This window comes from Scyliorhinus torazame, chromosome 3 (genome assembly GCF_047496885.1).
Source record: "Scyliorhinus torazame isolate Kashiwa2021f chromosome 3, sScyTor2.1, whole genome shotgun sequence".
Taxonomy (NCBI): Eukaryota; Metazoa; Chordata; class Chondrichthyes; order Carcharhiniformes; family Scyliorhinidae; genus Scyliorhinus; species Scyliorhinus torazame.
Genome location: NC_092709.1, coordinates 120,159,484 through 120,181,689, shown reverse-complemented (window position 1 = coordinate 120,181,689; position 22,206 = coordinate 120,159,484). Strand labels below are relative to the sequence as shown.

The 22,206-nt window shown below is 58.2% G+C and overlaps 1 protein-coding gene across 5 annotated transcripts in view; it reads right to left on the bottom strand.

The window, feature by feature from the left end:
- Positions 1 to 22,206, bottom strand: part of fstl5 (follistatin-like 5) — a 1,269,795-nt gene that overhangs the window by 27,291 nt on the left and 1,220,298 nt on the right. For 4 of the 5 annotated variants that reach the window (XM_072496156.1, XM_072496157.1, XM_072496160.1 and 1 more), the window contains one exon: positions 645 to 752. The exons of the other annotated variant lie outside the window; for it this stretch is intronic. In XM_072496156.1, coding sequence (XP_072352257.1) covers positions 645 to 752 — 108 coding nt within the window. The remainder of the gene's footprint in view (positions 1 to 644; positions 753 to 22,206) is intronic. 5 annotated transcript variants of the gene reach the window in all.

Below are 22,206 nucleotides of genomic sequence, written 5' to 3'. Positions count from 1 at the left end.
GCTCTTATCTAGCATTCCACACTGTAAAATAGTTTCTGAAAAGAAAAGGATCTGTTTGGATCCCGCTCCCTCTCCTGCCCAAGAGAAAATAGCAAAAAGGGTAAGAACTCCGGCCATGCCACACAAAAGCCATTTTTTTTGCTATTCCACCTCTGTTCCTATCTGTTTCAGGAACAGGAAAATTCCAGCCAAGACGTGCGTTCCATTGAGTTAACCAGGTCAAACATTGAAAGAGAAGTCGGGCCATGGGTTTTGGATCTCAAGAAACCAAATGGCAGCCTTAATTGTAAAATAGACTGTTTCAAGAAGGTGTCTCACCACCACCTTCTCGAGGGCAATTAGGGATGGACAATAAAAATGCTGGCCTGGCCAGCGATGTCCACTTTTCTTGAAAGAATAAAAACGATCCACGTTTTGCGCATTCACTGTAGGTAAGAGCACTAATTTCACTCTTATTTTGAATTAAATATTTCTTCAAAACTATATAGCAACTGAAAACATATGTGTATTAACTTCACCTGCAATTTTCCATGACTGGCAAAATTTGAAGTGCGCAGAATATTGATATGTTATATATAACAATAATCAACAATTTATCATTAATAGTGTACACATAATTAAATACTGTAAATGAACATACTTACCTGCAGTGTTGGTGAGCTTTTCTCATTGTCACCCCAACTAAGAACCCAGACTTGATCATGTGATTTATCATAGTGAAGTTTCACTGGAACTGGATCAGTGGCTATAACCTGCAGTGGAGAATGGAATCAAATAAAAGGCTGTTGCCCAAACTCTAAATCAAAAATAAATAAAGAGCCCACATCATTTCCAAGGTTGATAACAACATATTGGAGAAGAGAGGAAATCTTGCGGTCAGCAGAAGAGCCCTCTGCTCACCGCGATTTAAACTATCCATTTACCATTTTATACCTGAACTTTGGACAGCCTGGCTCCAGCTTGGAACAGAGGGGAAGTTCAAATGGTGAGAAGAAATAAAGTCCTTCTTTAAAAATTAATTCAAGGGATGTGGGCGACTCTGGTTGTGCCAGCATTTATTGCCCATCCCAAATTGCCATTGAACTGAATAGTTTGATGAGCCATTTCAGACGGCATTTGAGAAACAACCATATTGCTGTGGATCTGGAGCATGCTCTGCTCATGGTCATCATTAATCCTTTAAATTTGAATTCAGGTTTTACCATCTACCATGGTGGGATTTTAACTCACAGTGGAAGCAGAGATCCGAAACTCTTCTAAAATGTACCTGGATCTGCACCTGAAGTGCTTTAAGGTAAAAGATTATGGACTGGGTACAGGAAGGTGGGATTAGAAAGGCCGCCTCGGGTGGGTATGGACAAGAAAGGCCGAAAGGCCTTGTTCGGTGCTGTAACTTTTTTATGGTTCTAACACAACACTGGGCGTCTGGATTACTAGTTCATTGACAATCCCACTACACCACCACATCCTGACAGACTGTAGGATTGGCTTTAGGTTATTGATTAGCAGTGTTTTCAAATAGATCTATCACCACTTGGTAATGTTCACCCTCATTCTCACCCCGCCTGACACTTCTCAGCTCTCCCTCAACTTGCCAAAGCTCAACCCCCAACAAAGCAAGGGCCTCCCTCACCACGCCCTCCCCAACAAAGCTCACCATCTACACCCCTTGAGAATGTACAAGCCCTCACTCATGATCTGACAATGCTGAGTCCTCAAAATGCACACCCCACACCCTCCCCCCTCAACTCCTGACAACGCTCACTTCTCACCTATCCAACAATGCTCACCCACTCCTTCGACCAAAAGCCCCAAACAATCCTAGGTCTCCTGCTCCCCCCCACACATCTGACAAAATGTTAGCTCTCCTGAAATAGGTTGGAGCAAAGGCAAGGGTAGTTGAGGGGGTGAACATTGTGAAGGAGAGAAGAACATTGTAGTAGGGGGTGAACATTGCTAGAAATGAGATGAGCATTGTCAGGGGAAGAGGGTGCTGCTTAAAATTGTTTGGCAGGTTGGGGAGGTTACTGAGAAACATCAGGAGCAATTTTGAATTCTGTTGGGGGGAGAAGGAGAGCACGTGGTATCGGCAAGGAGGGGGAGACGGAGCTGTGTCGGCAGGGAGGGGGATACGGAGCTGTGTTGGCAGGGAGGGGATATACGAAGATGTGTCGGCAGGGCGGAGGAGACAGAGCTTTGTCGGCAGGGAGGGGGAGTACGGAGTTGTGTCGGCAAGGAGGGGGGTTACGAAGATGTGTCGGCAGGGAGGGGGATACGGAGCTGTGTCGGCAGGGAGGGGGGATACGGAACTGTGTCGGCAGGGAGGGGGAGATGGAGCTGTGTCGGCAGGGAGGGGGGATACGGAGCTGTGTTGGCAGGGAGGGGTGATACGGAGCTGTGTTGGCAGGGAGAGGGGATACAGAGCTGTGTCGGCAAGCTGGGGGGATACGAAGATGTGTTGGCAGGGAGGGTGTAGAAGCCTGGTATTTTGAATACAACTAGTATAGGTAAAAGATAGCTGTTTAAGCATAAATGTTGAGCCCCAGTTTTAAATACCCATTTATACAGCATAATTCACTTTTACTGAAGTCCGTTGTTCTGGCAAATGCATATTTTCAAAGACAGTGTGACATTAAAACAGCACAGTTGCAAGATAATTTGACACTGCTTGTGCTAATTGTCAAGGACAGGGACTGAATACACAGCAACATGAAGGCACCATTGTTCACAATGCAGATAACAGCTAGGTCAGAAAAGCTGTTGTTGCACATTGAAGATGGACGGCTTGCCATCAAATCAAATGTGTTTGAGTCTAACCCAAACCAATTAGGATTATATTGGGGTGTGATTAGATGACTTAAGACAGATATGAAAGTGTATAACTGAAAAGTTTCCGCCCGCCATTTTAGTGTTGTCTTTGGGGGTGTTGTGCTGTGTTGTCTTTGTGTTGTCTGTCCTTAATTTCTGTCTTTGATTCTGTCAGTTTGTCTTTCTGTTCGTTTAGGAGATGTCTTTTGGTGTTGTCTGTCCTTAATTTCTGTCTTTGATTAGTCTCCATTTTAGAGATGTCTTTTGGGGGTTCTGTCAGCCTGTCAGTCTAACATCTGTGTCAGTGATGTTAGTCCACTTTTGACTTTGAGTTTGAGTTTAGCTGAAGATTAGCTTTCTCTCTCTCTTCATGTTTCATTGCCAGACTTTGACCTTTTAAAAGTTACTTTCGAGCTGTCTGCCTAAGCAAAGAAAGATAATGTCTGTAATTCTCTGAAAGCTTCGAATTGTCTACAAATTGCCTTTTAAATGACTTTCAAATTATAATCAAGCGACTACAAATAAAACAATTCTTTTTGGCATCTGAGAAGTTTTTAACTGCAACTTTCTGCTGAGTTCCAGTATTCGCAAAGTGCTACTGATAACCGAATAGCAGAGATGATATAAATTCCTTCAACTATACACAGTCGAATAATACAAGGAATCGAACAACTTGGCAAAGTCTACAAATATTACAAATCTTACAACTTGTCGTATTGCACCAGGACTTGATTGATGAACTAAGCTTCCCCGAAACTTGGCGTAGTTCGACAGGTTAAGATCCCCATTAATTAATGATTCCTGCAGAGGGGGATACGGAACTGTGTTGGCAGGGAGGGGGGATACGGAGCTGTGTCGGCAGGGAGGGGGGAGATACGGAGCTGTGTCGGCAGGGAGGGGGATACAGAGCTGTGTCGGCAGGGAGGGGGATACAGAGCTGTGTCGGCAGGGAGGGGGGGATACGAAGATGTGTCGGCAGGGAAGGGGATACAGAGCTGTGTCGGCAGGGAGGGGGATACAGAGTTGTGTCGGCAGGGAGGGGGGATACAGAGCTGTGTTGGCAGGGAGGGGGAGACGGAGCTGTGTCGGCAGGGAGGGGTGAGGGAGGGGGGATACGGAGCTGTGTCGGCAAGGAGGGGGATCCGGAGCTGTGCCGGCAAGGAGGGGGATACGGAGCTGTGTCGGCAGGCAGGGGGAGACGGAGCTGTGTCGGCAGGGAGGGGTGAGGGAGGGGGGATACGGAGCTGTGTCGGCAAGGAGGGGGATACGGAGCTGTGTCGGCAAGGAGGGGGATACGGAGCTGTGTCGGCAGGCAGGGGGAGACGGAGCTGTGTCGGCAGGGAGGGGGATATGAAGATGTGTCGGCAGGGAGGGGGAGACGGAGCTGTGTCGGCAGCGAGGGGGGATACGGAGCTGTGTCGGCAGGGAGGGGGGATACGAAGATGTGTCGGCAGGGAGGAGGGATACGAAGATGTGTCGGCAGGGAGGGGGAGACGGAGCTGTGTCGGCAGCAAGGGGGGATACGGAGCTGTGTCGGCAGGGAGGGGGGATACGAAGATGTGACAGCAGGGAGGGGGAGGTGGAGCTGTGTCGGCAGGGAGGGGGAGACGGAGCTGTGTCAGCAGGGAGGGGGGATACGGAGCTGTGTCGGCAGGGAGGGGGGATACGGAGCTGTGTCGGCAGGGAGGGGGGATACGGAGCTTTGGCGGAATGGAGGGGGAGGCGGAGCTGTGTCGGCAGGGAGGGGGGGTACGGAGCTGTGTCAGCAGGGAGGGGGATACAGAGCTTTGTCGGCAGGGAGGGGGAGACAGAGCTGTGTCGGCAGGGAGGGGGAGACGGAGCTGTGTCGGCAGGGAGAGGGATACAGAGCTGTGTCGGCAGGGAGGGGGAGACAGCGCTGTGTCGGCAGGGAGGGGGAGACAGCGCTGTGTCGGCAGGGAGGGGGGATACGGAGCTGTGTCGGCAGGGAGGGGGGATACAGAGCTGTGTTGACAGGGAGGGTGGGGGGAAGACGGAGCTGTGTCGTCAGGGAGGGTGATACGGAGCTGTGTTGGCAGGGAGGGTGGGGGGGAAGACGGAGCTGTGTCGGTAGGGAGGGGGATACAGAGTTTTGTCGGTAGGGAGGGGGAGACGGAGCTGTGTCAGCAGGGAGGGGGGATACGGAGCTGTGTCGGCAGGGAGGGGGGATACGAAGATGTGTCAGCAGGGAGAGGGGAGACGGAGCTGTGTCGGCAGGGAGGGGGGATACGAAGATGTGTCAGCAGGGAGAGGGGAGACGGAGCTGTGTCGGCAGGGAGTGGGGTACAGAGCTGTGTCGGCAGGGAGGGGGAGACCGAGCTGTTTCGGCAGGGAGGGGGAGATGGAGCTGTGTCGGCAGGGAGAGGGATACAGAGCTGTGTCGGCAGGGAGGGGGAGACGGAGCTGTGTCGGCAGGGAGGGGGAGACGGAGCTGTGTCGGCAGGGAGGGGGAGATGGAGCTGTGTCGGCAGGGAGAGGGATACAGAGCTGTGTCGGCAGGGGGGGATACAGAGCTGTGTTGGCAGGGAGGTGGGATACAGAGCTGTGTCGGCAGGGAGGGGGTGATGGAGCTATGTCGGCAGGGAGAGGGGAGACGGAGCTGTGTCGGCAGGGGGGGGGATACAGAGCTGTGACGGCAGGGAGGGGGAGATGGAGCTGTGTCGGCAGGGAGAGGGGAGACGGAGCTGTGTCGTAGGGATGGGGGATACAGAGCTGTGTCGGTAGGGAGGGGGGGGAAGACGGAGCTGTGTCGGCAGGGAGGGGGAGACGGAGCTGTGTCGGCAGGGAGGGGGAGATGGAGCTGTGTCGGCAGGGAGAGGGATACAGAGCTGTGTCGGCAGGGGGGGGATACAGAGCTGTGTTGGCAGGGAGGTGGGATACAGAGCTGTGTCGGCAGGGAGGGGGTGATGGAGCTATGTCGGCAGGGAGAGGGGAGACGGAGCTGTGTCGGCAGGGAGGGGGAGATGGAGCTGTGTCGGCAGGGAGAGGGGAGACGGAGCTGTGTCGTAGGGATGGGGGATACAGAGCTGTGTCGGCAGGGAGGGGGGGGAAGACGGAGCTGAGTCGGCAGGGAGGGGGAGACGGAGCTGAGTCGGCAGGGAGGGGGGGGAAGACAGAACTTTGTCTGCAGTGAGGGGGAGACGGAGCTGTGTCGGCAGGGAGGGGGAGATGGAGCTGTGTCGGCAGGGAGGGGGAGACGGAGCTGTGTCGGCAGGGAGGGGGAAATGGAGCTGTGTCGGCAGGGAGGGGGGAGACGGAGCTGTGTCGGCAGGGAGAGGGGAGACGGAGCTGTGTCGGCAGGGAGAGGGGAGACGGAGCTGTGTCGGCAGGGAGGGGGAGACGGAGCTGTGTCAGCAGGGAGGGGGGATACGGAGCTGTGTCGGCAGGGAGGGGGGATACGAAGATGTGTCAGCAGGGAGAGGGGAGACGGAGCTGTGTCGGCAGGGAGGGGGGATACGAAGATGTGTCAGCAGGGAGAGGGGAGACGGAGCTGTGTCGGCAGGGAGTGGGGTACAGAGCTGTGTCGGCAGGGAGGGGGAGACGGAGCTGTTTCGGCAGGGAGGGGGAGATGGAGCTGTGTCGGCAGGGAGAGGGATACAGAGCTGTGTCGGCAGGGAGGGGGAGACGGAGCTGTGTCGGCAGGGAGGGGGAGACGGGGTTGTGTCGGCAGGGAGGGGGAGATGGAGCTGTGTCGGCAGGGAGAGGGATACAGAGCTGTGTCGGCAGGGGGGGGATACAGAGCTGTGTTGGCAGGGAGGTGGGATACAGAGCTGTGTCGGCAGGGAGGGGGTGATGGAGCTATGTCGGCAGGGAGAGGGGAGACGGAGCTGTGTCGGCAGGGGGGGGGATACAGAGCTGTGACGGCAGGGAGGGGGAGATGGAGCTGTGTCGGCAGGGAGAGGGGAGACGGAGCTGTGTCGTAGGGATGGGGGATACAGAGCTGTGTCGGCAGGGAGGGGGGGGAAGACGGAGCTGAGTCGGCAGGGAGGGGGAGACGGAGCTGAGTCGGCAGGGAGGGGGGGGAAGACAGAACTTTGTCTGCAGTGAGGGGGGAGACGGAGCTGTGTCGGCAGGGAGGGGGAGACGGAGCTGTGTCGGCAGGGAGGGGGAGACGGAGCTGTGTCGGCAGGGAGGGGGAAATGGAGCTGTGTCGGCAGGGAGGGGGGAGACGGAGCTGTGTCGGCAGGGAGAGGGGAGACGGAGCTGTGTCGGCAGGGAGAGGGGAGACGGAGCTGTGTCGGCAGGGAGGGGGAGACGGAGCTGTGTCAGCAGGGGGGTGGGATACAGAGCTGTGTCGGCAGGGAGGGGGTGATGGAGCTGTGTCGGCAGGGAGAGGGGAGACGGAGCTGTGTCACAGGGAGGGGGAGACGGAGCTGTGTCCGCAGGGAGGGGGGATACAGAGCTGTGTCGGCAGGGAGGGGGTGATGGAGCTGTGTCGGCAGGGAGAGGGAAGAGGGAGCTGTGTCACAGGGAGGGGGAGACGGAGCTGTGTCGCAGGGACGGGGGATACAGAGCTGTGTCGGCAGGGAGGGGGGGGGGGAGAGACAGAGCTTTGCCGGCAGGGAGGGGGAGACGGAGCTGTGCCGGCAGTGAGGGGGGAGATGGAGCTGTGGCGCAGGGACGGGGGATACAGAGCTGTGTTGGCAGGGAGGGGGTGATACAGAGCTGTGTCGGCAGGGAGGGGGGGATACAGAGCTGTGTCGGCAGGGAGGGGGGGGATACAGAGCTGTGTCGGCAGGGAGGGGGGGGATACAGAGCTGTGTCAGCAGGGAGGGGGGGAAAGACGGCGCTGTGTCGGCAGGGGGGGGGATACAGAGCTGTGTCGGCAGGGAGGGGGGAGACGGAGCTGTGTCGGCAGGGAGGGGGAGACGGAGCTGTGTCGGCAGGGAGGGGGGATACGGAGCTGTGTCGGCAGGGAGGGGGGATACGGAGCTGTGTCGGCAGGGAGGGGGGATACGAAGATGTGTCAGCAGGGAGGGGGAGATGGGGCTGTGTCGGCAGGGAGGTGGATACGGAGCTGTGTCGGCAGGGAGGGGGGATACAGAGCTGTGTTGGCAGGGAGGGAGGTGTAGCGCACAATGACAAGAGAGAGACGAGTTGAGATGAAGTCGATGAGGCTTTATTCAGCGAGACTTGTCCCCAGCATTTCAGCAACAGAATGGAGCGGCGGGGAGAAGCTCGGGTTCTTATACTCCGCCCTCAGGGTGGAGCCAGGAGTCAACAGCCAACCAGGACCCGGGATCTGTCAGCCAATAGCATCACGGCTTCACAGTCCCACATGACCCCTAATACATACTACCACATTCACCCCTTGTTAAAAATGAACCCTGCGGGGTGGTGGTTCGCATGGTGGTAGGGGTTTACAAGGCTGGTCCTGGGAAGAAAATTTCGGGCATGTCATTACAGTTTTAGCCCTACACTGGGCTATGTACAAGGTTTGTGAAACTATTTACAATATTAGTAAGAGAAACATTTTTTGTTACAGTCCAACTACATTCTTGGTGTCACGCCGATGCCACGAGTCGAGCGGGCGGTCTGGTCTTCCTCGTCGGTCGCCTCAGCCCCGGTGGTGGTGCAGGTGCTTGTTCCGGCGTTGTCGTCTCCGGGAGCGTTTCGGTGTTTGTTCCTGTTTCACTCCTGGGCAGACACGGGAGGAGGACCGATCCTCCCGGGAATGGGGCGGTCACGGGGTGCGCCGGTGGCAGGGAGGGGATGATCGGTGTCGGGGGGTGTGTGTGTCGCCGGCGGGCGCCAGGTCTCGCAGGGAGACCGTGTCCTGTCGGCCGTCGGGGTACGCCACGTAGGCGTACTGCAGGTTCGCGTGGAGGTGGTGAACCCTCTCGACCAACGGGTCCGACTTGTGCGCCCGCACATGTTTCCGGAGCAAGATGGGTCCTGGGGCCGCCAGCCAGGTCGGCAGCGACGTTCCGGAGGAGGACTTCCTGGGGAAGATAAGGAGGCGCTCATGAGGCGTTTGGTTAGTGGTGGTACACAGCAGCGACAGGATGGAGTGGAGAGCGTCCGGGAGGACCTCCTGCCACCAGGAAACTGGGAGATCCCTGGACCGTAGGGCCAGTAGGACGGTCTTCCAGACCGTGCTGTTCTCCCTCTCTACTTGCCCGTTCCCCCGGGGGTTGTAGCTGGTCATCCTGCTCGAGGCTATGCCCTTGCTGAGCAGGAACTGGCGCAGCTCGTCACTCATGAAGGAGGACCCCCTGTCGCTATGGATATATGCGGGGCAACCGAACAGTGTGAATATGGTGCCAAGGACTTTAATGACTGTGGCCGCTGTCATGTCGGGGCAGGGGATGGCGAAGGGGAAACGGGAGTACTCGTCCACCACGTTCAGGAAGTATGTGTTGCGGTCGGTGGAGGGGAGGGGCCCTTTGAAATCCAGACTGAGGCGTTGAAAGGGGTGGGAAGCCTTGATCAGGTGCGCTCTATCCGATCTGAAAAAGTGCGGTTTGCACTCCGCGCAGATGTGGCAGTTCCTGGTGACTGTACGGACCTCCTCCAGAGAGCAGGGGAGGTTGCAGGACTTTATAAAATGGTAGAACCGAGTGACCCCCGGGTGGCAGAGGTCCTCGTGGAGGGCTTGGAGACGGTCTATTTGTGCGTTGGCACATGTGCCGCGGGATAGAGCATCGGACGGCACTTTCAGCTTTCCGGGACGGTACAAGATCTCGTAGTTGAAGGTGGAGAGCTCGATCCTCCACCTTAAGATCTTGTCGTTTTTGATTTTGCCCCGCAGTGCATTATCGAACATGAAGGCTACCGACCGTTGGTCGGTGAGGAGAGTGAATCTCCTGCCGGCCAGGTAATGCCTCCAATGTCGCACAGCTTCCACTATGGCTTGGGCTTCCTTTTCCACTGAGGAGTGGCGGATTTCTGAAGCGTGGAGGGTTCGGGAGAAAAAGGCCACGGGTCTGCCCGCTTGGTTAAGGGTGGCCGCCAGAGCTACGTCGGAGGCGTCGTTCTCGACCTGGAAGGGGAGGGACTCGTCGATGGCGCGCATCGTGGCCTTTGCGATATCCGCTTTGATGCGGCTGAAGGCCTGGCGAGCCTCTGTCGACAGGGGGAAGGTAGTGGTCTGTATTAGCGGGCGGGCCTTGTCTGCATATTGGGGGACCCACTGGGCGTAATATGAAAAGAACCCCAGGCAACATTTCAGGGCTTTGGAGCAGTAGGGGAGGGGAAATTCCATGAGGGGGCGCATGCGTTCGGGGTCGGGGCCTATTATCCCATTGCGCACTACGTATCCCAGGATGGCCAACCGGTTTGTGCTAAAAACGCACTTTTCCTCGTTGTATGTGAGGTTCAAGGCGTTAGCGGTCTGGAGGGATTTTGAGGTTGGCGTTGTGGTCCTGCTGATCGTGGCCGCAGATGGTTACGTTGTCGAGATACGGGAACGTGGCCTGCAACCCGTGCTGGTCAACCATTCGGTCCATCTCCCGTTGGAAGACCGAGACCCCGTTCGTGACACCAAATGGGACCCTTAGGAAGTGGTATAGACGCCTGTCTGCCTCGAAGGCTGTGTACTTGCGGTCACCTGGGCGGATGGGGAGCTGGTGGTAGGCGGGCTTGAGGTCCACGGTGGAGAAAACCTTATACTGGGCAATCCGATTTACCATGTCGGATATGCGGGGGAGAGGGTACGCATCGAGCTGTGTGTACCTGTTGATGGTCTGGCTATAGTCTATGACCATCCTTTGCTTTTCCCCGGTCTTTACTACTACCACCTGGGCTCTCCAGGGACTATTGCTGGCCTGGATTATGCCTTCCTTCAGCAACCGCTGGACTTCAGACCGAATAAATATCCGGTCCTGTGTGCTGTACCGTCTGCTCCTAGTGGCGACGGGTTTGCAATCCGGGGTGAGGTTTGCAAACAAGGACGGCGGTTCAACCTTGAGAGTTGCGAGGCCGCAGATAGTGAGTGGGGGTAATGGGCCGCCGAATTGAAATGTTAGGCTCTGCAGGTTACACTGGAAATCTAATCCCAGTAATGTGGGCGCGCAGAGTTGGGGAAGGACGTAGAGCCTGTAGTTTTTAAAATCCCTCCCTTGCACCGTTAGGTTCGTGATGCAGAACCCTTTGATCTCTACGGAGTGGGATCCTGCAGCTAGGGAAATCTTTTGCGTACTAGGATGGATGGTCAGAAAACAGCGTCTTACTGTGTTGGGGTGAATGAAACTTTCGGTGCTCCCGGAGTCGATCAGGCATGATGTCTCGTGTCCGTTGATCAGCACCATTGTTGTCGTCGTCTGGAGCGTCCGGGGCCGTGATTGATCCAGCGTCACCGAAGCCAGTCGTGGTCGTAGTGTCTCGGCGTCTTCTTCGGACCCCGTGGAGCCGTCGATGCTGGGGTCCTTTGTTGTCATCCAAGATGGCGGCGTCCATGAATCGCACGCGGCCGGGGGTGGACAAAATGGCCGCCCCCATGGATCGCACGTGGTCGGGGGTGGACAAAATGGCCGCCCCATGAATCGCACGTGGCTGGGGAGTCACAAGATGGCGGCGCCCATCCTCCCATCGTGGTGCCCGGGACCCAAAATGGCGGCACCCACGGGTCGCACACGGGGCGCTGGGGGGGGGGGGGGGTTGGGGAGCGTTTGGGATGCGCTGGGCTTGTTCTTCTCCGGGGATTGCGGCGACCCCCCGGGACCGGCACACAGCTGCGTAATGGCCCTTCTTGCCGCAGCTTTTGCAAATAGCTGCGCGGGCTGGGCAGCGCTGCCGGGGGTGTTTCACTTGCCCGCAGAAATAGCAGCGGGCCCCCCCGGGATGATCTGGCGCTTTAACCGTGCAAGCCTGTGAGGGAGGGGGGGGGGGAGTTTTCGCGACAGGGGTCCACGGAGCCCAAGGGGCTGCCGCGCGGTCGGGGCCGTAGGCGCGGGCGTTTTGCGAGGCCACATCTAGGGAAGCTGCAATGGCCCGTGCCTCTGAGAGTCCTAGCGACTCTCTTTCTAAAAGTCTTTGGCGGATTTGGGAAGAGTTCATACCTGCCACAAACGCATCGCGAATTAGCATGTCCGTGTGTTCAATCGCGTTCACCGGCGGGCAGCTGCAGCCCCGTCCCAAAATTAGCAGCGCGGCGTAGACTTCCTCTAACGATTCTCCGGGACTTTGCCGTCTCGTTGCGAGTTGGTAGCGCGCGTCGACCTGGTTCACAGGGCGAACGTAGATGCTCTTCAGTAATGCGAGCGCCGTCGGGAAATCCTCTGTGTCTTCTATGAGAGGGTAAATTTCCGGGCTTACCCTCGAATGCAGGACCTGCATTTTCTGGTCTTCTGTGATCCAGCCGGGGGCCAATCGGAGGTAGCCTTCAAAACAAGCTTGCAAGTGTTTAAAAACTGCTGCCGAGTTCGCTGCGTGGGGGCTGATCCGCAGACATTCCGGGGCGATCCGGAGTTCCATAGTCCTTTAAGCTCGCTTAATAAATTGTAGCGCACAATGACTTACGAGAGAGACGAGTAGAGATGAAGTCGATGAGGCTTTATTAAGCGAGACTTGTCCCCAGCAGTTCAGCAACAGAATGGAGCGGCGGGGAGAAGCTCGGGTTCTTATACTCCGCCTTCAGGGCGGAGCCAGGAGTCAACAGCCAACCAGGACCCGGGATCTGTCAGCCAATAGCATCACGGCTTCACAGTTCCACATGACCCCTAATACATACTACCACAGGGGGAAACGGAGCTGTGTCAGCAGGGAGGGGGGATACGGAGCTGTGTCGGCAGGGAGGGGGATACAGAGCTGTGTCGGCAGGGAGGGGGAGGATACGGAGCTGTGTCGGCAGGGAGGGGGGGGATACGGAGCTGTGTCGGCATGGAGGGGGAGACGGAGCTGTGTCGGCAGGGAGGGGGGAAACGGAGGTGTGTCGGCAGGGAGGGGGAGACGGAGCTGTCTCGGCAGCGAGGGGGGATACGGAGATGTCTCGGCAGCGAGGGGGGATACGAAGATGTGTCGGCAGGGAGGGGGGATACGAAGATGTGTCGGCAGGGAGGGGGAGACGGAGCTGTGTCGGCAGGGAGGGGGGAGACGGAGCTGTGTCGGCAGGGAGGGGGAGACCGAGCTGTGTCGGCAGGGAGGGGGAGACCGAGCTGTGTCGGCAGGGAGGGGGAGACCGAGCTGTGTCGGCAGGGAGGGGGAGACCGAGCTGTGTCGGCAGGGAGGGGGAGACCGAGCTGTGTCGGCAGGGAGGGGGAGACCGAGCTGTGTCGGCAGGGAGGGGGAGACCGAGCTGTGTCGGCAGGGAGGGGGAGACCGAGCTGTGTCGGCAGGGAGGGGGAGACCGAGCTGTGTCGGCAGGGAGGGGGAGACCGAGCTGTGTCGGCAGGGAGGGGGAGACCGAGCTGTGTCGGCAGGGAGGGGGAGACCGAGCTGTGTCGGCAGGGAGGGGGAGACCGAGCTGTGTCGGCAGGGAGGGGGAGACCGAGCTGTGTCGGCAGGGAGGGGGAGACCGAGCTGTGTCGGCAGGGAGGGGGACACTGAGCTGTGTCGGTGGAGGGGGGACACTGAGCTGTGTCAGTGGAGGAGGGGGGACACTGTGCTAGGTCGGGGGGACACTGAGCTGTGTCAGTGGAGGGGGGACACTGTGCTGTGTCGGGGGAGGTGGGACACTGAGCTGTGTCGGTGGTGGTGGGGAGCACTGAGTTGTGTCGGGGGAGGGGGGGCACTGAGCTGTGTCGGGGGAGGGGGGGCACTGAGCTGTGTCAGTGGAGGGGGGGGGGACACTGAGCTGTGTCGGTGGAGGGGACACACTGAGCTGTGTCAGTGGAGGGGGGACACTGAGCAGTGTCTGGGAAGGGGGGGACACTGAGCTGTGTCGCTGGTGGGGGGAGACACTGAGCTGTGTCAGTGGAGGGGGGACACTGAGCTGTGTCGGGGGAGGTGGGACACTGAGCTGTGTCAGTGGAGGAGGGGGGACACTGTGCTATGTCGGGGGGACACTGACCTGTGTCAGTGGAGGGGGGGCACTGAGTTGTGTCGGTGGAGGGGGGACAGTGAGCTGTGTCGGTGGAGGGGGGACAGTGAGCTGTGTCGGTGGAGGGGGGGACAGTGAGATGTGTCGGTGGAGGGGGGGGACAGTGAGATGTGTCGGTGGAGGGGGGACAGTGAGCTGTGTCGGTGGAGGGGGGACACTGAGCTGTGTCGGTGGAGGGGGGACACTGAGCTGTGTCAGTGGAGGGGGGACACTGAGCTGTGTCAGTGGAGGGGGGACACTGAGCTGTGTCAGTGGCGGGGGGACACTGAGCTGTGTCGGTGGAGGGGGGACAGTGAGCTGTGTCGGTGGAGGGGGGACACTGAGCTGTGTCAGTGGAGGGGGGATACTGAGCTGTGTCAGTGGAGGGGGGACACTGAGCTGTGTCAGTGGAGGGGGGGGACACTGAGCTGTGTCGGGGGAGGTGGGACAGTGAGCCTTGTCGGGGGAGTGGGGCACTGAGCTGTGTCGGTGGTGGTGGGGGAGCACTGAGCTGTGTCGGTGGTGGGGGGAGACACTGAGCTGTGTCAGTGGACGGGGGGGACACTGAGCTGTGTCGGTGGAGGGGAGACACTGAGCTGTGTCGGTGGAGGGGGGACACTGAGCTGTGTCAGTTGCGGGGGGACACTGAGCAGTGTCGGGGAAGGGGGGGGCACTGAGCTGTGTCGGTGGTGGGGGGAGACACTGAGCTGTGTCAGTGGAGGGGGGGACACTGAGCTGTGTCGGGGGGGGGGGGACAGAGCTGTGTCAGTGGAGGGGGGACACTGAGCTGTGTCAGTGGAGGGGGGGACACTGAGCTGTGTCAGTGGAGGGGGGAGACACTGAGCTGTGTCGGTGGAGGGGGGACACTGAGCTGTGTCGGTGGAGGAGGGACACTGAGCTGTGGCGGGGGAGGTGGGACACTGAGCTGTGTCAGTGGAGGGGGAACACTGAGCTGTGTCGGGGGAGTGGGACACTGAGCTGTGTCGGTGGTGGGTGGAGTCACAGAGCTGTGTCGGGGGAGGGGGGGCACTGAGCTGTGTCGGTGGAGGGGGGACAGTGAGCTGTGTCGGTGGAGGGGGGGGACAGTGAGCTGTGTCAGTGGAGGGGGGACACTGAGCTGTGTCAGTGGAAGGGGGACACTGAGCTGTGTCAGTGGAGGGGGGACACTGAGCTGTGTCAGTGGAGGGGGGACACTGAGCTGTGTCAGTGGAGGGGGGACACTGAGCTGTGTCAGTGGAGGGGGGACACTGGGCTGTGTCGGGGGAGGGGGGGCACTGAGCTGTGTCGGTGGAGGGGGGACAGTGAGCTGTGTCAGTGGAGGGGGGACACTGAGCTGTGTCAGTGGAGGGGGGACACAGCTGTGTCAGTGGAGGGGGACACTGAGCTGAGTCAGTTGTGGGGGGACACTGAGCTGCGTCAGTGGAGGGGGGACACTGAGCTGTGTCAGTCGCGGGAGGACACTGAGCTGTGTCGGTGGAGGGGGGACAGTGAGCTGTGTCAGTGGAGGGGGGACACTGAGCTGTGTCAGTGGAGGGGGGACACTGAGCTGTGTCAGTGGAGGGGGGGACACTGAGCTGTGTCAGTGGAGGGGGGACACTGAGCTGTGTCAGTGGAGGGGGGGGACACTGAGCTGTGTCAGTGGAGGGGGGGACACTGAGCTGTGTCAGTGGAGGGGGGACACTGAGCTGTGTCAGTGGAGGGGGGACACTGAGCTGTGTCAGTGGAGGAGGGGGGACACTGTGCTATGTCGGGGGGGGACACTGAGCTGTGTCAGTGGAGGGGGGACACTGAGCTGTGTCGGGGAGGTGGGACACAGCTGTGTCGGTGGAGGGGGGACACTGAGCTGTGTCGGGGGAGGGGGGGCACTGAGCTGTGTCGGTGGTGGGGGGGAGACACTGAGCTGTGTCAGTGGAGGGGGGGGACACTGAGCTGTGTCGGTGGAGGGGGGACACTGAGCTGTGTCAGTGGAGGGGGGACACTGAGCAGTATCGGGGAAGGGGGGGGACACTGAGCTGTGTCAGTGGAGGGGGGGGACACTGAGCTGTGTCAGTGGAGGGGGGGACACTGAGCTGTGTCAGTGGAGGGGGGACACTGAGCTATGTCAGTGGAGGGGGGACACTGAGCTATGTCAGTGGAGGGGGGGGGACACTGAGCTGTGTCAGAGGAGGGGGGGAGAGACACTGAGCTGTGTCGGTGGAGGGGGGACACTGCTGTGTCGGGGGGACACTGAGCTGTGTCAGTGGAGGGGGGACACTGAGCTGTGTCGGCGGAGGGGGGGACACTGAGCTGTGTCGGGGGAGGGGGGTCACAGAGCTGTGTCGGGGGAGGTGGGACACTGAGCTGTGTCGGTGGAGGAGGGACACTGAGCTGTGGCGGGGGAGGTGGGACACTGAGCTGTGTCAGTGGAGGGGGGACACTGAGCTGTGTCGGGGGTGGTGGGACACTGAGCTGTGTCGGTGGTGGGTGGAGACACTGAACTCTGTCAGTGGAGGGGGGGGGACACTGAGCTGTGTCGGGGGAGGGGGGGGGCACTGAGCTGTGTCGGTGGAGGGGGGACAGTGAGCTGTGTCAGTGGAGGGGGGACAGTGAGCTGTGTCAGTGGAGGGGGGACAGTGAGCTGTGTCGGGGGAGGGGGGGGCACTGAGCTGTGTCAGTGGAGGGGGACACTGAGCTGTGTCAGTGGAGGGGGGACAGTGAGCTGTGTCAGTGGAGGGGGGACAGTGAGCTGTGTCAGTGGAGGAGGGGAGACACTGTGCTGTGTCGGGGGAACACTGAGCTGTGTCAGTGGAGGGGGACACTCAGCTGTGTCGGGGGAGGTGGGACACTGAGCTGTGTCGGGGGAGTGGGACACTGAGCTGTGTCGGTGGTGGGGGGGGGCACTGAGCTGTGTCGGTGGAGGGGGGACACTGAGCTGTGTCGGTGGAGGGGGGACACTGAGCTGTGTCAGTGGAGGGGGGACACTGAGCTGTGTCAGTGGAGGGGGGACACTGAGCTGTGTCAGTGGAGGGGGGACACTGAGCTGTGTCAGTGGAGGGGGGACACTGAGCTGTGTCAGTGGAGGGGGGACACTGAGCTGTGTCAGTGGCGGGGGGGACACTGAGCTGTGTCAGTGGAGGGGGGACACTGAGCTGTGTCGGGGGAGGGGGGCACTGAGCTGTGTCGGGGAGGGGGGGCACTGAGCTGTGTCGGGGAGGGGGGACACTGAGCTGTGTCGGTGGAGGGGGGACACTGAGCTGTGTCGGGGGAGGGGGGCACTGAGCTGTATCGGGGGAGGGGGGGCAATGAGCTGTGTCGGGGGAGGGGGGACACTGAGCTGTGTCGTGGAAGCGGGATGCACCAATGAAGCGCGTCCCAATGACGGCAATTTGGAGGGGACGGAGCATGGCTGACCGTCATCAATCTGGCACCAGCCCCGATTCCGTCGTCGGAATCCATTCTCCGCCCGATCGTCGATCACGATTTTATCGTCGGGCTATGGAGAATCCAGCCCCTTATTTTTAATTGGTGAGGGCCTTTTTAATGACAGCAGAAAAGATGACAGCAGTGGCTGACAGGATGATTTGTATCACTCTCACTGCATTAATGCCCTTCAGCTGTTTGAAAAACACCACAATGCATGTGAACAAATACACAAGGCTGGCCAACTTAGAGGACAGATTCTGAAGATGAATCACTGCATTAAAACCACAGTGTGATTTTCCCACCGCGTTGCACCCAGCATCAACGCTTTGTGCCGGGTATATCGCGGGAGGTCAGATGGGACATAAAACTGTGCACCAGGCACCTGAACCATGATACATGGCGTGATCCAGATAATCATGTCTCATTTAAATATGTGTCCCCTTTTTGAGACCATGCCCATGAAAGTGGGGTGAAGGGTGGTTATGAAGGGTGGGGGGATGGAGGGGGGTATGAAGGATGGGAGGCTGGACAGACGGTATGAAGGGCTTCATAAACGGTCAGGGGGATTGACAGATGGGGTTAGCCTAAAGAGGGGGGCCCTCAGCCATCCCATAATGTGGTGTGCTCATTTTGGATGGGGGATGGGTAATGGCCATATCTGTGAGGGGTGGCATTGTCCATGGTAGGGTTGGGTGGGTGGGGGCTGTGGGCAATCATCAAGCTCATTTAGAGATCGGCAGCGGGAATCTCCCGAATCCCCGCGATGGTCCGACGCCTGCATAAAAAGCGGCGCGAACCACTCCGGCGTCGGGCCGACTGGAAGTTGCGGAATCCTCCGCACTTCCGGGGGCTAGGTGGGCGGCAGAGCAGTTGCCTCCATGCCAACCAGCGCCTAATGGCCAGCACGAGTTAGCACATGTGCAGAACCACCGGCGTGGTTCCGCGCATACACAGACCGGCCGTCGTATTCTAGCGCATGCGCAGGGGGGTGTTTTCTCTGCGCCGGCCATGACGGTGCCGTACAGTGACCGGGGCGGAAGGAAGGAGTGCCCCTATGGCACAGGTCCGGCCGCAAATCAGTGGGCCCCGATCTCGGACCAGGCCACCGTGGTGGTCTACCCACGGGGGCGGATCCCCCCGCACACCCCCCGAGGACCGCACCAGCCGGCTTACCTGCCAGGTGCCGCCGTGTGGGACCATGTCCAATCCACGCCGGTGGGACTGGCCAGAAACTGACGGCCGCTCGGCCCATCGGGGCTCGGAGAATTGCTGGGTGGGGGGCGCTGCCAATGGCCCCCAACCGGCGTGGCGTGATCCCCGCCCCCGCCCAAAACCGGCGCCGGAGAATACGGCAGCCAGCGTCGCTTAAATGTCCCGAATGACTCGAACTCCACCACGTCTGCTGGCAGTGCATTCCACACACCCACCACTCTCTGTGTAAAGAAACTACCTCTGACATCTCCCCTTTCCCTTCCTCCAATCACCTTAAAATTATGTCCCCTCGTGACAGCCATTTCCACCCTGGGGAAAGGTCTCTGGCTATCCACTCTATCCATGCCTTCATCACCTTGTACACCTCTATCAAGTCACCTCTCTGCCTTCTTTGCTCCAGTGAGAAAAGCCCTAGCTCGCTCAACCTTTCTTCATAAGTCTAGGCAGCATCCTGGTAAATCTCTGTACCCTCTCCAAAGCATCCACATCCTTCCTATAATGAGGCAACACAATATTCCAAGTGTGGTCTAACTAGAGTTTTATAAAGCTGCAGCAAAACCTCACGGCTCTTAAACTCAATCCCCCTGTTAATGAAAGTCAACACAACATGCACCTTCTTAACAACTCTATCAACCTGGGTGGCAACTTTGAGGGATCTATGTACGTGGACCCCAAGATCCCTCTGTTCCTCCACACTTCCAAGAATCCTGCCTTTAACCCTGTATTCAGCATTCAAATTCGACCTTCCAAAATGAATCACTTCACATTGATCAAGGTTGAACTCATCCTCTGCATCCTGTCAATGTCCTGTTGTAACCTGCAACAACCCTCAACACTATCTACAACTCCACCAACATTTGTGTCATCGGCAAACTTACCAACCCACCCTTCCACTTCCTCATCCAAGTCATTTATAAAAAACACAAAGAGCAGATGTCGCAGAACAGATCCTTGCAGGACACCACTGGTCACCGACCTCCAGGCGGAATACTTTCAATCCACTGCCAATCGCTGTCTTCTTTCGGCCAGCCAATTCTGTATCCAGACAGCTAAAGTTCCCTGTATCCCATGCCCCCTAACTTTCTGAATGAGCCTACCATGGGGAACCTTATCAAATGCCTTACTGAATTCCATATACACCACATCCACTGTCCGACCTTCATCAATGTGTCTCGTCACATCCTCAAAGAATTCAATAAGGCTTGTGAGGCATGACCTGCCCCTCACAAAGCCATGCTAACTATCTTTAATCAAACGATGTTTTTCTAAATAATCATAAATCCTATCTCTCAGAATCCTTTCCAATATTTTGCTCACCACAGACGTAACACTGATGGGTCTGTAATTTCAAGGGATTTCCCTATTCCCTTTCTTGAATAGGGGAACAACATTCCCCTCCCTCCAATCATTCGGAACTACTCCAGTGGAGAGTGAGGACGGAAAGATCATCGCCAACGGCGCAGCAATCTTCTCCCTCGCTTCCCGTAGTAACCTTGGGTATATCCCAAGGCTGATTGAATTCTCTGAGGAGGTAACTAAGTGTGTAGATGAAAGTAGAGCAGTTGATGTCATATACATGGATTTCAGTAAGGCGTTTGATAAGGTTCCCCATGGTCGGCTCATGAAGAAAGTAAGGAGGTGTGGGATAGAGGGAAAGTTGGCCAATTGGATAAGTAAATGGCTATCACATAGAAGACAGAGGGTGGTGGTGGATTGAAAATTTTCAGACTGGTGACCAGTTACCAGCGGTGTACCACAGGGATCAGTGCTGGATCCTCTGCTATTTGTGATTTTTATAAATGACTTGGAGGAGGGGGCTGAAGGGTGGGTCAGTAAATTTGCTGATGACACCAAGATTGGTGGAGTAGTGAATGAGGTGGAGGGCTGTTGTAGGCTGCAAAGAGACATTGATAGGATGCAGAGCTGGGCCGAAAAATGGCAGATGGAGTTTAACTCTGATAAGTGCGAGGTGATTCATTTTGGTAGAAAAAATTTGAATGCGGATTACAGGGTCACGGCAGGGTTCTGAGGAATGTGGCGGAACAGAGAGATCTTGGGGTTCATGTCCACAGATCTCCGAAGGTTGCCACTCAAGTGCATAGAGCCGTGAAGAAGGCCTATAGTGTGCTAACGTTTATTAACAGGGGGCTTGAGTTGACACCCTGGTGAGACCACATTTGGAGTATTGTGTACAGTTCTGGTCACCTCATTGTACAAAGGATGTGGAAGCATTGGAAAGGGTGCAAAGGAGATTTACCAGAATGCTGCCTGGATTGGAGGGCAGGTCTTATGAAGAAAGGTTGAGGGAGCTAGGGCTTTTCTCATTGGAGCAAAGGAGGATGAGAGGGGGGGGGGCGGCGTGAATCCCGCCCCTGCCGGCTGCCGAATTCTCCGGCACCGGGGTTTTGGCGGGGGTGGGAATCGCGGCGCGCCGGTTGGCGGCTGCTGGCAGCGGCCCCCCCCCCGGCGATTCTCTGGCCCAAGATGGACCGAGTGGCCGCCCGTTTTCGGCGGGTCCTGCCGGCGTAAATCACAACAGGTCTTACCGGTAGGACCTGGCTCCACGGGTGGCCTGCAGAGTCCTCGGGGGGGGGGGGGGGGGGGGGGGGGGGGGCGCGGGCGGATCCTGCTCCGAAGGGTGCCCCAACGGTGACCTGGCACGCAATCGGGGCCCACCGGTCCGCGGGCGGGCCAGTTCCGTGGGGGCATTCTTTCCCTCCACGCCGGCGGCTGTCAACCTCCGCCATGGCCGGTACGGAGAAGAACCCCCTGCGCATGCGCCGGGATGACGCCAGCACATGCTGGTGCTTCCACGTATGCGTCAACTCGCACCGGCTGGTGGGGGCCGGCTGGCGTGGCGCCATGCCCTTCCACGCCAGCTGGTGCAGCGTCAAACCCTCCGGCGCCGGCCTAGCTCCTGAAGGTGCGGAGGATTCCGCACCTTCGGGGTGGCCCGATGCTGGAGTGGTTCACGCCACTCCTCGGCACCGGAGTGGCCCACCCCGCCTGTTCGTGGAGAATCCCGCCCCAGCCTCTTCTAGGGCTATTTCAGGATGCCCGGTTGGCTCTTGGGGGATAAGGGGTACCGACTGAGGACCTGGCTAATGGCAGCAGTGTAGAGGCCGAAGACTGATGCGGAGACCCGGTACCACGGGTCCCATGTGGCCATCCGGGCTGTCATTGAGCGGTGTATCGGACTGCTCAAAAGAAAGAAAGTGACAAAGGCATCATTCTGGTTGTGGTGAAGGGTTTTTAATGTTTCACAGGTGTCCAACAATGTCTCACTCTCCCGATGGTGCTTCTCCACACTCCCCTCCACCCACTCACCCCTTCACCCCCCTGCATGTCCCCCCTCCTCCAGGGCCCTCTCATTGATGCTCGACACATGCCTTCCTAGCTCTACCATTACGTCTAGGTGTGCCCCTAGGGTGCACATCAGATTTGGAAGCAACCAACTGTTGCTACGTCCCGTGGGCTTCGGTGCCCTTGCGGGTGTCTTGGAGGCTCTGGAGCCAGAGGGCCCAGACGTACTTGGCGGCACATTCAGAACCGTGCCACCCTGTCCCATATCTGACCCCAAGACGTGGCCTCATCAGAGAGGTGAAACTCGGGGGAGCTGGTGGCCACCATCTCCACTCCATGGGATGGGTCTGAGTTGACACCCAGTGCCTTTCCTCCTGCTCAGTGTTCATAGGGCCCTGGGGTTAACCTTGGGATGGGGTAGCATCTGGTTCAAGCCCCGGCTGCCTCAGCATCATCTGGCTCTGTCAACTCTGGTGGCTCCCCAATGTCTGCACCCTGGTATAGAT